We start from the raw sequence: 14,886 nt of genomic DNA, 5'->3' as shown, positions 1-14,886 counted from the left end.
TTTTTATTTCCATGGGGCAAAAAATTTAAAGAGCCTATATTTTTGGCTTATTTGAAATAATTGTTTTTTCATTGTGGGGTCCCGGGGTGTATAAATTTTTTGACAAAAGCCCGGTTCTTTTGGTAAAAATAAGGCCCCTGGGATCGATTGGGGTGGTTTTAAAGGAAAAGTGGAGATTTTTGGAATAAGGGTTAAGGGTTTTGGAGGCCGGAGGGGGGGGGTGTAAAGTTTTGTTTGATTTGAGTTTTTTGTTTGGGAGGGGGAGAGAGGGTTCTTTAAGTTACATCTTTTTGGAATTATTTTAAAGAAGAATTGGTTAAATTCGGAAGTTTATTTGATAGCTTGAGAAGAGAGAGTCGTTAGTAGGCAGTTGCTGGAAAAATCATACTGACGTTACAATTTCGGAGTGATAAGCTAAACGGAATGGGTTAGAAGCTATTCCTATGATGTCGTAGTCGTAGTCGTTGTCGTGTTGGTTATGACTAGAATTTGAGATTTCAAGCCTGTGTCTCTGTGTAATTGTTTCTTGTTCGTTGTGGGCGAGGTGTACTGGTGTTCAAGTCACGTGCATACAATATTTTTTCACACTGGATGGCAGTGAAAAATTTAAAGCTTGTTCAGAATTAGACATTGAGATGAGATGAGATGAGATGAGATCAACTTGAAGGTTATTAAATGGTCCCTGTAATCTCCATTCTTAACATATACATATATATTATATAGTTCGGTATCAATTACTACAACTTCAAATATCAAAATAAATAAAAAAGGTATCGAAATGAGTGAGTCTCATGTTCCTGCATGGAAAAGAATTAACATTATTAAACAAGCTCAAGTCGCCAAAGGTGAGAGTTTAGATGATGATCCTTTGAACGTAACTACACATCTAGCCACTGGTTCATTGACCAAAAAACAAAAGAAACATATTATTAATAGTTCTAGCAATGCAAGCAAGGATAACAAAGTTACAAAAGTTAAAAAATTGAAGAATAGAAAGAAAGAAAAGAAGAAAGATGTTGAAAAAGCTAAAGTTTTGAAAGATCAATTAAAATATTTAATTGATTTCCATCTTGATAAAATCAACGATTCGCTACCTGAACAAATATCATCATTGGATTACGTGAAAAGCAATATAAGTTCTCTTAATAATGGCAACAATAACAATATTGGTGGTAATGAAATCAAAGAAGTTTGGAAATTTTCAAAACAAAAACAGAATTGGATATTAAAACATTTTTTCAATTTTGAAGAGATACCAATAGAGTTTGATGAATTACTATTTGAATATTTCAAAGACATGACAGGTAATTCAAAGAATGAATTAGTCAAAAGATGCCAAAATAAAATAACGGAATGGAATGATTACATAGAAAAACAAGAAATAATAATGCAAAAACTTGTTGAAGAATCAAACCAAAAGGATTCAGAACAAAAACCTGAAAACGAATCAGAATCAAAATCAGAATCAAAATCAGAATCAAAACAAGAACTAGAGTTGGTACCTCCGTCAAAGGAAGCAATTACCAGATCCAAAAATATGGTAACAATATGGATAGATTTATTGAAAGATGCTCCAAATAAAGAAGAACATATAAAAGAAATATCGGATCTTGAATCATCTTTATCATTGAAAAATTTTGAACAAAACTAGTAATGAACGGATATATAGGAATAACCCCAAAATTTCACCAGTCATTCATTAATCAATTTTGATATATCATTACAAACATAATAAAAAGAAAGAAAACAATAACTATACTATCAAACTTACATATATGATAAATAGCAATAATTAGTATTTAGTTTCAGTATTATAAGACTTTTCAGATAAAGTATTTTCTATTAAATCAAATATTAAGCAAGTGTTCATGACGTGTTGATGTCTTGCACCTTCTCAACCCCACATATATTTATTAAACGGCAAAAATACTATGAAAATAATAGCGAACATCAAACAGTAAATATATAAAGTTAAAAAAGTTTCTCCGAAGAATGAATAAATAATCTACCAAGCAATAAACAAGAGGTGTAGCACCACGACCACCATTTCCACCAATAATTAAGTATATGCAAGGGAAAGATGCAAATATTATGATTATCGGTGTAAAAAGTATCACAAGTCCTGACCAACAACAACATCAGTTCATACTTTTTTTCGTGTTGCAGCTTCATTTTATTCCTTTTAACTGTTAAAAAAGCAAAGTTCTTGATTCTAAAACTTGGACATATGTAGTAAACTGCTAACAAACTGCAAAATAACCATCCTTCTCTTGCACTCTTGGAGTTCGTTTTTACCTGTGGCATAAGAAAATAAACACTACATTGTAAAGTAGCTGCAGCACCAGCAGTTGCAGTATTAAAATTATTCAAGACAGTTATTTCAGAAACCAGATGCGTAATAATATCATGCATATGCAAAGTGACAAATAGTCCATTAGTTTTTTCATATACAAGTAATTTCACTCACTTTTATTATGCTAGGAATATTACTATACTGACCTATCTGGTTTGTACATGAATACAGTTACAATTATACAGGGATTATAGAGATCATGATGAATATTTCCGGGCTTTGTAGATATTAGAGAGGAGTGGATATTTGGTTCTTTCTTATGTTGTCAAATAAAGTTTCGAGAACTTCCGTAATATATGAATCAGCCGAAGGAAGTCTACTAAAAACCGATTTTGAGATATGGATTAATTTAAAAAAAATATCTTGTTAGATACTTTTAACAGTAATGGAATAATGGGATTATTTGTATTTCCTTCTTCTTCTTCTTGACTGAAAGAATCCTTAGAAATTAAATGCAGGTATTTTGAGGTTTCGCCGATGTAGGCTTTCTTTTTATTGGGAAGTTCAATGACAAAGTACGTATCTTTAAATATTATCATAGCATGAATATACTTTCAAGTAGAATAGATGAAAGCTATAATCGAATTATTACCTTTTCTTGTACTTGGGTCATTCTTGCGTCAATGAAATCTAGATCTGTTTTGAACATAGTCAGTTGCAATAGTGTGTCAAATTTATTGAAGCTGGAAAAACTAGTCACGCAGAAAGAGTTGGAGTGGAAGTAGAAGAGGGGATTGGAACAGAGATGTTGCATTTCATATAATTGGCTTATTGAAAATATATATTTTTAACAATAATAATCACGAATAATCGAAGTCAGACGTTGTTTCCTTGGCTGTATTTTGTTGAATGAATAAATCAACGAAAAAAAAACAATATAATTAAGATGTAGTCCCAATAAAATAGTGGCATTGTTGTCGAAGTAATTACTTTTTTATTCTTCAATTGGAATTTTATCGAGATAAAATTAATGTGGGGAAACTTCCCCAGATTTAGTAGAGCAAGAAATACTCAATCAGTTTGATCGAAACTAATTAACTAGCTTTTTTTGGCTTCTACATATTATCATCATATGATGATATGTAAATTTTAATTCTTGAAAGACTCTTACTTAAAGGTTATTAAACAATCATTGCATCATAAAGTGTCCAATCTAAGATAAACCCGTTTAAGTAATGTCCTTGTTAGAATAAATTTTGAGTTTCAATAGTTTTACTCCTAAAATAAACAGTTTTACTAATAAAAATAATGATCTAGTCTCTTGGTAAAGAAAACTCTTATAATAATATCAGCGAAAATAAATTAGTATGAATGAAAAAATCAAATGTGTTTATTCGTTTTATCTGCGACTTAAACATATTTCTTATTATAACAAAAACCTGTGAAGAGATGAACCAATTAAAACCCAATCACAGTTAAAAAGCATCTAAATTGATCCACTATGTCAAAGCATGAAGGTCTTGCATTTATTTTTAGTTTTTGCTGCAAAGTGTCTTAACTTTTACTAACGTTTACATACGTCAATAAATTTATCATGTAAATTAGGAAATATCAGATGGTATCCCAGCACAAACCTTCAATTACCTCTAGATTTTGAAGAAAACATAATAAAAAAAAATTAAAATAATTTTATATAAATAGATCATAAAACATCCATATTTTCTTAACCTACAGTGTTGTCATCAATTATATATTCTATATATTAAGATTAAATATAATCAATAAAATCAGATCTTGACAATATAAAAATATAAAAAACCTATAAGCAAAAGTAATAAGATATATTAAGAAAGATGGGTAGTTTCAAGGACACTATTCTTATGAAAAATATCAAGTATGAAGGCAAACTATATGAAAGATTCCCCAAAATTTACAACATTTATGTCATTGGTTTCGTTTCCTGTATCTCTGGTCTAATGTTTGGCTTTGATATTTCATCTATGTCATCTATGATTGGTACTGACGCTTACAAACAATACTTTGGATCTCCAGATGCTACTAAACAAGGTGGTATCACTTCTTCTATGGCTGCCGGTTCATTTGTTGGTTCCTTGCTGTCACCTTTATTTTCTGACGTTTTTGGTAGAAGAGTGTCACTTCACATTTGTTCAACTTTCTGGCTTATCGGTGCCACCTTACAATGTGCTTCTCAAGATCTTGCAATGTTGGTAGTTGGCAGATTAGTGTCTGGTATTGGTATTGGGTTTGGCTCTGCTGTAGCCCCAGTTTACTGTTCTGAAGTCGCACCTCCAAAAATCAGAGGTGCCATTGCTGGTCTTTTCCAATTATCTGTCACCCTTGGTATCCTTATCCTATACTACGTTGGTTATGGTGCCCATTTTATTACATCTGCTTCATCTTTCAGACTAACTTGGGGCATTCAATTAGTTCCAGGGTTTGTATTGTTAGTAGCGACTTTTTTCTTGCCTGAATCACCAAGATGGTTGGCTAACAAGGGATTCTGGGAGAAAGCAACCTACAATATCTGTAGAATTAATAATACGGATCCTGATAATATTTCTGAAGAAGTTGCCATTCAACTAGAAGAGATGAACACTCAAGTAATGGACGATAAAGAAGCTGATTCGTTCACTTACGCTAATCTATTCAGAAAGAAGACTATCAAGAAGACTATAGTTGGTATGTCTGCTCAAATGTGGCAACAACTTTCTGGTATTAATGTTATGATGTATTATATTGTTTATATTTTCCAAATGGCTGGTTATTCAGGGAATGCAGTATTGGTGTCAGGGTCTATCAACTATATTTTAAATGTCGCTATGACCATTCCAGCGTTATTTGTTATCGACAAGCTTGGTAGAAGACCTATTTTAATAGTTGGTGGTATCTTGATGTTTGTTTGGTTATTTGCTGTCGCAGGTTTATTGTCTGTTTACTCTGTACCTGTCCCAGGTGGTGTTGGTGGTAATGAAACAGTTAACATCATGATCCCTGATAATCATAAACATGCTGCCAAGGGTGTTATTGCCTGTTGTTACTTATTCGTTTGTACTTTTGCTCCAACATGGGGTATTGGTATTTGGATTTACTGTTCTGAAATTTTCAACAACAGCGAGAGAGCAAAGGGTTCTTCATTGTCAGCAGCTGTTAACTGGATCTTTAATTTTGCCTTGGGTTTATTTGTTCCAAGTGCATTCCAAAATATTACTTGGAAAACATATCTGATGTTTGGTATTTTCTCGGTTGCACTAACTATTCATACATTTTTAATGTTCCCTGAAACCAAGGGTAAGACATTGGAAGAAATTGATCAAATGTGGGAAGCAAATATCCCAGCCTGGAGATCAGCTTCATGGAAACCAACATTGCCATCCCATCTTCATGATGACTTTAAGAACTTACACACTGGAGAAAGTTCATCTAATTTTGTAGAGGATGATGGAAAGGCAGAAATGGAAAAGCCAGTAGTTGACCATATCGAAAGCACCGACAAATCGTTGTAAGATTTATGGAAATGATGAGATTATGATGTCGTTAAAGAAATTTAATAATTATTAAGAAATGGAATAAACAATAATACCTTTTTAAATATATATATATTTTTCCATTAACTTTTTTATGATGTTTAATAATTGAAATATAATATAATGATTATTTAATTTAAACAATGTAAAAGCATTTATTGACTTAAGAGAAACAAAGTTATATAGAAGATCTGATATACAAGATTTTATGTTTATTTCGATAATAACCAGTCTATCTCTTGTGAGTTACGTTGTATAGGCGATTCTAGCAAGACCTTAATATATTGATAATTATCTCTACGTGACATTCCTCAGAGTAACCTGAAAATTAAGAGGATTATTCATTAGATACTTCTATATTATAAATAGAGAACCGGAAAATGTCTATAGTTATTGATTTATATGTGAAACATTTTTGAATTTTCTAGTTTTTCCAATGTAAAATAAAATATAAAGTTATGATATCTGCATTAAATTCAGAGCTCTTGATAGTTCCTTCATATGTTCAATGATATTTCAAATCAATTCAATCGAACTCTTACTAAAATATCGTCATAATTCAAATATTTTTTGAAGTGAATAACCAACTGCAACCTTATCATTTTCAATAAACCTTGAATTAGATGATTAGTACAACTAACAGTTAAAATCGAGGCTTAAAATGAATTAATATTCAAGTGTTAGGAAACCTCATAAATCTTATTCTAAAAATTTACTTCATTAATTATCTTTATGCCCTGCCAAGACGAAAACATATGCATGCTTATGCAGCTATATGCAGTTGCACTATCACTAATATACCAGTTAAAAAATTGACATGGTTCGAAGAAAGAATTGCTATATATGATCATTATATATATATATATATATATAGTTACTCTTTTACTTCGAAGAAAAGTCATTATTTTAAATATCAATCAAAATTATTGTTGAAATATTGCTGTAATACTGGATGGAATAAACCCAAAAATATTTACTTAAATTTAGGTAGCTTCCCAAAATAATCTTCAAGAACTGATAATAAGATCTGAAAAACCGTGAAATAGAAACCACATGCTTCTTTTACGCACCAGAATCTCCAAGAAGCAGCCATTTTTGATTCTCTAGAAGTGAATATTTAGATCCCCTCTTCTTACAAATATCAAATCACCAATAAGAAGCAATCGCAATCAAGATAGAGAGTTAATACAAACTAAACACCCAGGATATACTGACAACAACTGATGTTTGAACAAGCTCTGAACTTGAAATCTATAGAAACTCCTAATACAACAAATCTCAAAAAGATCTCACCAAAGAAGCAGAATGGAGTAGAAAGAGCAAGGCATGGCTTACAATAATAAACATCTCTAAAATTAAAATTAATTCCAAGGATGTTGTAAAACTAGCATATTTCGAAATTTGTAAAAAATACAGAGCAAGAAGACAATAACTGAGTTGGTAACAAGTAAGGAGGTAGATACCATACAAGATTGTCTGGTATCTTAGAACAAGACCTATCTGTCCACCAACTATATCAAACCAGATTATTTACAACTAAAACCTTTCTATCTATATGCATGGCTAAAGGCTTGACCGACCAAGACATCATCAAAGTCATTCATTTCATCACTAATGATGCTTTGAAAGAGAACTTGACCGCATCTATTGAAAATATTCTCCGATTATACTAGAAAGGGATGTGTTCCAACAATAATCATTCTTCTGACTTAAGGACAATGACATTGAAAATGACAAGATACAGAATCCTATTTGATGCGATTTTTAACAAGATAAGGAACACCAGACTAAGAACCACTTTACTACCTTCCCTCTTGCTCCTCCCTGTTTTAAAGTTATTACAAGATTAGAACTGAAACTTACAACAGTTTCAAATACGATTAAGTTTATCTTCAGATTGCTTGACGGGGGAGATATCCATATTAGGTTTTTTCGAAACAAGGTTAACAACCAACTTTCTCTTTTTGCTAATTATATCGTGTTTAACCAGCAGTACAATACTGATAACCTTCAAATAATATCAAAATAAGGAGAAATAGATGCATCTCAAAGTTATTCTTATTATATGAATGTAATGATAATTTAAAAGTCCGCTAAGCGTAATTATACAAGACGAAAGAAAGAAGGTAAGATTGCCTCTAAAAATCCCAATCAAACTAATAGTGAAAAAATACTTAAATTATCGATGAGATCAATGAAAGAAACAAAGAAACATACACATTGTTTCTTTTTACTTTTGTTTTTTTTGAAGGTCCTAATGGTAATTCTAACAGCAGAATATTCCTCATGACATCAATAGAAAGACAACTTTCCTTTAGAGGCATCAACTTCTGAACGAATTACGAGATTTAGTCTATTTTATTTTTTTTACGATGTAATCGACGATTAGATTGACTATTTCGAAACAGGAATATTTCCACGAGCAATGAAATATTGATATTGCTGTTGATTTCATTTTCGAATTTTAAGGCAGCAATCAATTCCAATTAAACGCAATAATTAATCATACGTCATATAAGGCGAATTCTTTGAGGAGAATCAACAGAATTTAATTATGAAGGCAATGAGCAAGCTTAAAATATAGATATTCGACTTCGGCTTTCTATTTCTACACCATTTTAATAAACCTATAATTAAGATCGGTTATTGGTATTGGTACCATAAATTGTTTATAATTGAAATTATACTGTCTTCAAAAAGTTAGTTGCTATTTCGAGAACGTCAATTTAATGTTAAACTCGCCTTGGGACACTATTAAATTCCTTCACTGTAATTCAAGAAGTTCGTGAATGAATATCTGAAAATTGTACTATTTTTTGATCGAATTTTCGTACAATTGCTCTAACAATTATATTTTCAAATAATTAACTATGTTTAATTACTTCGAATTAACATTCTTCCAATTTGGTCATCGCCATCGATCTGTTTGAGACGCGGCGATACACTAGTATTAATTATAGAGACATGGGGTAAAAATCGCAAGAATTTCAATCTCTTTTGAAATAGTTTGATATCGTTTTTTTTGCATTTTTTATCCAAGATGATTCAGTTTCTCTGTAATTAGTACAATTGCCATCAATCTGCTAGCAAACATATCTACAATACCTCCTGCAAAACCAGGTAGTAAAACAATTGCAATTTATCTAGATTTCCCGGGGTACGTTTATCTTGAAATACATTAAAACTTTAACTTTGCTATTGTAAAAATTTTAGTCATTTTATGATTATTCATTATTCTGAAGTTGATATGCATGGTCAAAGTCATATTAGATTCCAAAGTTCCAACAATATAATACCCTTGTTTGTAACTCCTCTTTTGAATACCCTTTAATTCTATAATTTGTTGAAAAAATGGGAACATAGACTAGAGAAGAACAACAATTTCCACTTTTTTCAAGAGTCAAGTGCTTCCAAAGTTGTGACGTCGAAACAGTAGGAGAAAATAATAAAACTTGAAAATAACTGAGATATATTTAATTTAAGTTTTCCAATTGTATAAATAGAACTCACATTTTGAATAATTTTTAGAGATCGCAAGATTCTTAGATTAATCTTATTCCTGCTATGTCAGTATAATAGAATCCCAAAATATCATACGCACACACGCATACATACAAACACACACAAACTCACTCTAAACAATATCAATTTTAGCAAGATGAGTAAGTATAATACAGTGCTCAGTTATGTATTGGGTAAAAATACCACGTTTAGAGGGAAAATATATGACAGATTTCCAAAGGTTTACAATATTATTGTCATTGGTTTCGTGGCAAGCATTTCAGGTCTGATGTTTGGGTTCGATATATCTTCTATGTCATCCATGATTGGTACACAGGCTTATAAAACATATTTCCATAATCCAGACTCTACCAGACAAGGTGGTATAACATCTGCAATGGCAGGTGGATCAGTTTTGGGCTCCATTCTATCTCCAATTTACTCTGACGCCTATGGTAGAAGAGTGTCTCTTCATGTTTGTGCTGTCCTCTGGCTTATTGGTTCAACACTACAATGTGCTGCTCAAGATGTTGCTATGCTAGTAGTAGGCAGATTAATTGCTGGTATTGGTATAGGTTTTGGTGTTGGCACTGCTCCAGTTTATTGTGCTGAAATTGCGCCACCAAAAATCAGAGGTGCCATTGCCGGTATTTTCCAACTATCAGTTGTTTTAGGTATTTTAATACTATATTACATTGGATATGGGGCTCATTTTATTCAATCCACCGCAGCTTTCAGAGTTACTTGGGGTATTGAACTTGCTCCAGGTTTAGCATTATTGGTATGTACTTTTTTCCTGCCAGAATCACCAAGATGGTTGGCTAACAAAAATAGATGGGAAGAAGCTACTTTTAACATTTGTAAAATGAATCATACCAGCCCTGAAAATATCTCTGAAGAAGTTGCAATTCAACTACAAGCAATGAAGGATCAAGTAATGAATGACAAAGAGGCCGCAAACTTCACATATCGTGATATGCTAAGAAAAAAGACAATCAGAAAAACTATTGTTGGTATGTCAGCACACATGTGGCAACAATTATCTGGTATTAATGTTATGAATTATTATGTGGTCTATATCTTCGAAATGGCTGGTTATCGTGGTGATGCTGCTTTAATTGCTGGGTCTATTCATTACTGTCTGAATGTTGGTATGACAGTAATTTCTTTATTTATCATTGATAGAGTTGGTAGAAGGCCACTTTTACTTATTGGCGGGCCATTAATGTTTACGTGGCTTTTTGCTGTAGCTGGTACCTTGGCAGTCCACTCGGTGCCTGTTCCTGGAGGTGTAAATGGAAACCCAACTGTCAGTATCAGTATCCCTGAAGATGACAAATCTGCCGCTAAAGGTGTAATTGCTTGTTGCTTTTTATTTGTTGCTACATTTGCAGTGACATGGGGTACTGGTGTGTGGGTCTATAGTACAGAAATATATAATAACCTTGAAAGAGCAAAGGGTGGCTCATTGTCTGCTTCTATGAATATGTTGTTCAATTTCTCAATTGGTTTATTTGTTCCTCCAGCATTTAGAAGTATTACATGGAAAACATATATTATATTTGGGGTCTTCACAGTTGTTGGCACCATTCATGCATTTTTCATGTTCCCTGAAACCAAGGGTAAGACATTAGAAGAAATTGATCAAATGTGGGCCGCAAATATCCCAGCCTGGAGATCAGCTTCATGGAGGCCACCATCACAAATCGATGTTGACCTCACATCTCATGTATTGGATGAAAGTTCCTCTGAGATTATAGAAGACGACAACAAGGAAACCGACAAACCTATGGTAACTCATATTGAAGATACAGAATTGGGCAGTAGCTCCTTCTAATAAACTCTCAATTTTTAATGTTTACACTACTTTTATGAAAATTCTAATTTAATGAAAATAACTCATGTTATAATTTATGCCATTTTTTATATAGGGAATAAATGAAGTTTTATGATTAACAAATTCCTAATAACTATCAGGTAATTGATAGGACAGCAATATTTAAATATATTTTTGTTGTACTATCTAATGTAAAAAGAATCATATATCTGAATATTCCTAGACTTTTTAATGAACAAGTATAAAATTTATTTAAACTTTATATATCTAATAATTTTTCAATAATTTTGGTTTAGTTTTTTTTATCCCAAGACATCACCATCTTTAAAATGCGACCAATTAATCGACAAGTAAACTTTGATGACAAGTAAACTTCGATGACAAGTAAACTTTGATAACAAGTAAACTTTGATAACAAGTAAACTTTAATGACAAGTAAACTTTAATGACAAGTAAACTTTAATGACAAGTAAACTTTAATGACAAGTAAACTTTAATGACAAGTAAACTTTAATGACAAGTAAACTTTAATGACAAGTAAACTTTAATGACAAGTTGCCAGATAACTTTTACTTAGATTCTGGAACAAAATAATTTTCGAGCCATATAAAACTCCGTGGTTGAATTAATTCAAATAGTCGGAGCTTAGTAACAATAAACACTCACCTTCCTCAAGAGATCAATGTCACTTATGGAGACTACCATTTTGAAGGGTACTTTATATTGGAATAAAATAAGAATTTGAAATTATTTAGTTAAAAACATCTTGATTTGTACCATAAGGAAAGGCAAAGATTTTCACTAGCAACAATTTCATGAAATTAGAAATGATATAATCAAACATTTCCCGCTAACTGAGTGTGGCGCCTTTAGTTTCACTTTTACTGAGAAATTATGGCTGAAATAGGCACCTGAATTGTTAATAATGTCACTGGAACATTTACTTATTCATATATTTCAATTATTATGTGTATTGAATTAGAGAAACCTTAAAGGATACATGATTAAAAAGACAAATGATTTAAGTATTTAAATATTCACAAAATTTGATTAACTGAATATTTTGAAAAGGGTTTTTTGCAATAACTAATATATTTTTATTTATTAGAACCAATACCAACAGGATAATGCAATCATTTAGTATTGAAAAGAATAGTAGTACTTGCCAGAAATCCAAATTACAACTTCAAGTTTCTATATAGGATATACTCAGTTTATAACTTTCCTTGGATTCACCTTTTGAAACCTATAAGAGGATAACTACGTCATTCCCTGAATGAGTGAGTGTATGTAGTATCAACAGTATTTCGAATATGTCATGGATATCATAGACTTCTAAATTTTGTACTACGTTAAAGAGTGTCGAGGAAAAATTATTGACAGGAATATTAACTATATTTAAATTATGCTTAAGGAAATCAGCTCCATGTTATTTTGAATTTATCAAAGATTTTGTTGAAGCTAGTCCTGTCCTGGATGCGAAATATAATGTCAGCAAGTAAAATCTGTAATAAAGAGTGACACTGTTGCTCTATAATTAATGTTTCATTCTCAGTTGTCCTATATTCTGCTATTCTCGACTCATTTACCATACCAATAGTCATTCACTTCATGAAATAGATCATTCATTTATGATATAATGAGCGTTTGCATCTCAAACCTCCGGGAGCTTAGTAATCACAAGTAACTTGACTGAAGATTATACAATACAAATATAAAATATTTATTTCTTACTTTGACAATAGACTTGATATGGTAGCCAATCAAAATAAATCAAAATGATTATTTTTAAATATTTTCTGTAAATATAATTTATGCAACTACGACACAACCAGGTAGAGAGAATGTAGTTCAATCAGGAAAAATAATTCAGTATTAGAAAAAACATTAAATATGCTTTAAAACTTTTAGGTATATAATTGTTCACTTAACTATAGTCCCCTTTGATTCATCCCAATTTACAATAAATAGCTACAACTTGCTTTTAAAATAAAGTAGAAGAGAACCAACTTCATAAAATTCATAATGAACTCGAAAAGCAAAGCTAAATCAGATTTGAAGAATACTCGAAGAATAATCTGTCACTAAGTTTGGTTAGTATAAAGAGAGTTCGAAGAGATGAAACCATCATTAAATAATATACTCTGGGGTTAGCATTTCAAAATTGGCGTTTAAAATTTGACTATCCTTGCATAAGCTATCAAAATAAACGCTAAAATAAAGCTGCAAGGCATAAAACTAAATCCAAGAGCTCTTCTTACTTTTGATTCTTGACATCTTTTGGTGATTTTAAATGCAATGACGTCTTTTTGTAAGGTATTGTATGATACCTACATTTTATTTGAAAAAAGTTCAACTCCGCTAATTTCTCCGTAAATTTATGCATGATTATTGACGTCTGCTAAAAAGAAGAAATGCAACAATGCAAGCTCAACCATTTGAGGTATGATATATGAGCTTTGGTATAATAATGTTCGAGAAATGAAGGAGTTTTCGAATTATTTAAAATTTATGGATTAGAAAACCCTCCCAACACTTTTTCACCGAGTGTATAACATTCATCCCTATGAGTGACTGTTCCCTAGGATATCTCAAAACGATGTTTTCTTAACTGTAAGTGTGGGTATTGTGAGTAAACTGCATTTAAACGGTATAACAATCTATATCTCGATGAATATTTCTTTTATTTCTATATATTTTTCTTTTTTTAGTCTATTATGGTGTTAATAATAGTTATTATTTACTTGGCAATGACAGATTTTTGGTCAAAATCAAATGAATTAATGGATTTATTCTATGGCAATACAAGTCCTCTACTAAAGTAATTTTAATAACAGTCTACATAGTAAAAGTGGGGTAAAATGGTAATAGATTTAAATTCTCCTTAATAAACTTGACTATTATTTCTGCATTCCACCTAGACCAAGTGACAGTTTTCCTTACAATTGCTTGTTCTAATGATCAAATACTATGCTTTCTCACCTATTTGTTTATAATCAGAAATATATCAAGACAAAAATTTAAGGTTCTCCGGGATAGAATGTTCAGTCTATCCTGGGTGGCTTAAATCAAGTTGATAGTGGCAATTACAAAATTATTAATCTATTATTCAAAGACTGCAGCATGAGTGTTATTTTATAGACCTGATTAAATCGAATCATAAAACGAAAAGTTGTTAATCATATAGGTGCAGTCTCTAGGAGCTTGGAAAAACTTAAATCCATCATTGTCGGAGATATTAAATTTTACACGATGTACACTGGCATATTGCCGTCTAGGTTTATATTATCTTTTAAAGGATAACTGATTAGCCCATCAATGTATCTGGTTAATTCCACCTAACTTTATTCCAATTTTAATTATATAAATACCTTGTTCATTAATAACTTTTTTAAAATTGCTGGTAAGATGTATTTTGACTCACCATTACATTCAAAAAGAATATCAATCTTAGTATTAATAATACTGACACCTCTATGAAATAAGCAAAAATGGGTAGTTTTACTGACAAAATCCTAATGAAAAATGTTCAATATAAAGGAGAAATATATGACAAGTTCCCTAAATTATACAATGTTTTTGTCATTGGATTTGTTTCTTGTATATCTGGTTTAATGTTCGGTTTTGACATTTCATCAATGTCATCTATGATAGGAACAGAGCCCTATGACAATTACTTCCACACTCCAGGATCCACCAAACAAGGTGGT

The 14,886-nt window shown here is 31.4% G+C and overlaps 3 protein-coding genes across 3 annotated transcripts; all 3 read left to right on the top strand.

The window, feature by feature from the left end:
* Positions 1-778: 778 nt before the first annotated feature.
* Positions 779-1,651, top strand: RBP95 (RNA-binding ribosome assembly factor RBP95; the record flags this gene model as incomplete). Its single annotated transcript, XM_001642311.1, has 1 exon — positions 779-1,651. One exon carries the CDS (start codon positions 779-781, stop codon positions 1,649-1,651), a length of 873 nt encoding a protein of 290 aa, XP_001642361.1.
* Positions 1,652-4,146: 2,495 nt separating this feature from the next.
* Kpol_281p3 (sugar porter family MFS transporter) lies at positions 4,147-5,817 on the top strand (the record flags this gene model as incomplete). Its single annotated transcript, XM_001642310.1, has 1 exon — positions 4,147-5,817. One exon carries the CDS (start codon positions 4,147-4,149, stop codon positions 5,815-5,817), a length of 1,671 nt encoding a protein of 556 aa, XP_001642360.1.
* Positions 5,818-9,496: 3,679 nt separating this feature from the next.
* Positions 9,497-11,176, top strand: Kpol_281p2 (sugar porter family MFS transporter; the record flags this gene model as incomplete). The annotated part of the gene is made up of 1 exon (XM_001642309.1): positions 9,497-11,176. One exon carries the CDS (start codon positions 9,497-9,499, stop codon positions 11,174-11,176), a length of 1,680 nt encoding a protein of 559 aa, XP_001642359.1.
* Positions 11,177-14,886: the final 3,710 nt, after the last annotated feature.

Source organism: Vanderwaltozyma polyspora, genomic scaffold (assembly GCF_000150035.1).
Source record: "Vanderwaltozyma polyspora DSM 70294 KpolScaffold281 genomic scaffold, whole genome shotgun sequence".
Lineage (NCBI taxonomy): Eukaryota > Fungi > Ascomycota > Saccharomycetes > Saccharomycetales > Saccharomycetaceae > Vanderwaltozyma > Vanderwaltozyma polyspora.
This window is presented reverse-complemented; position numbering and strand designations above follow the sequence as displayed.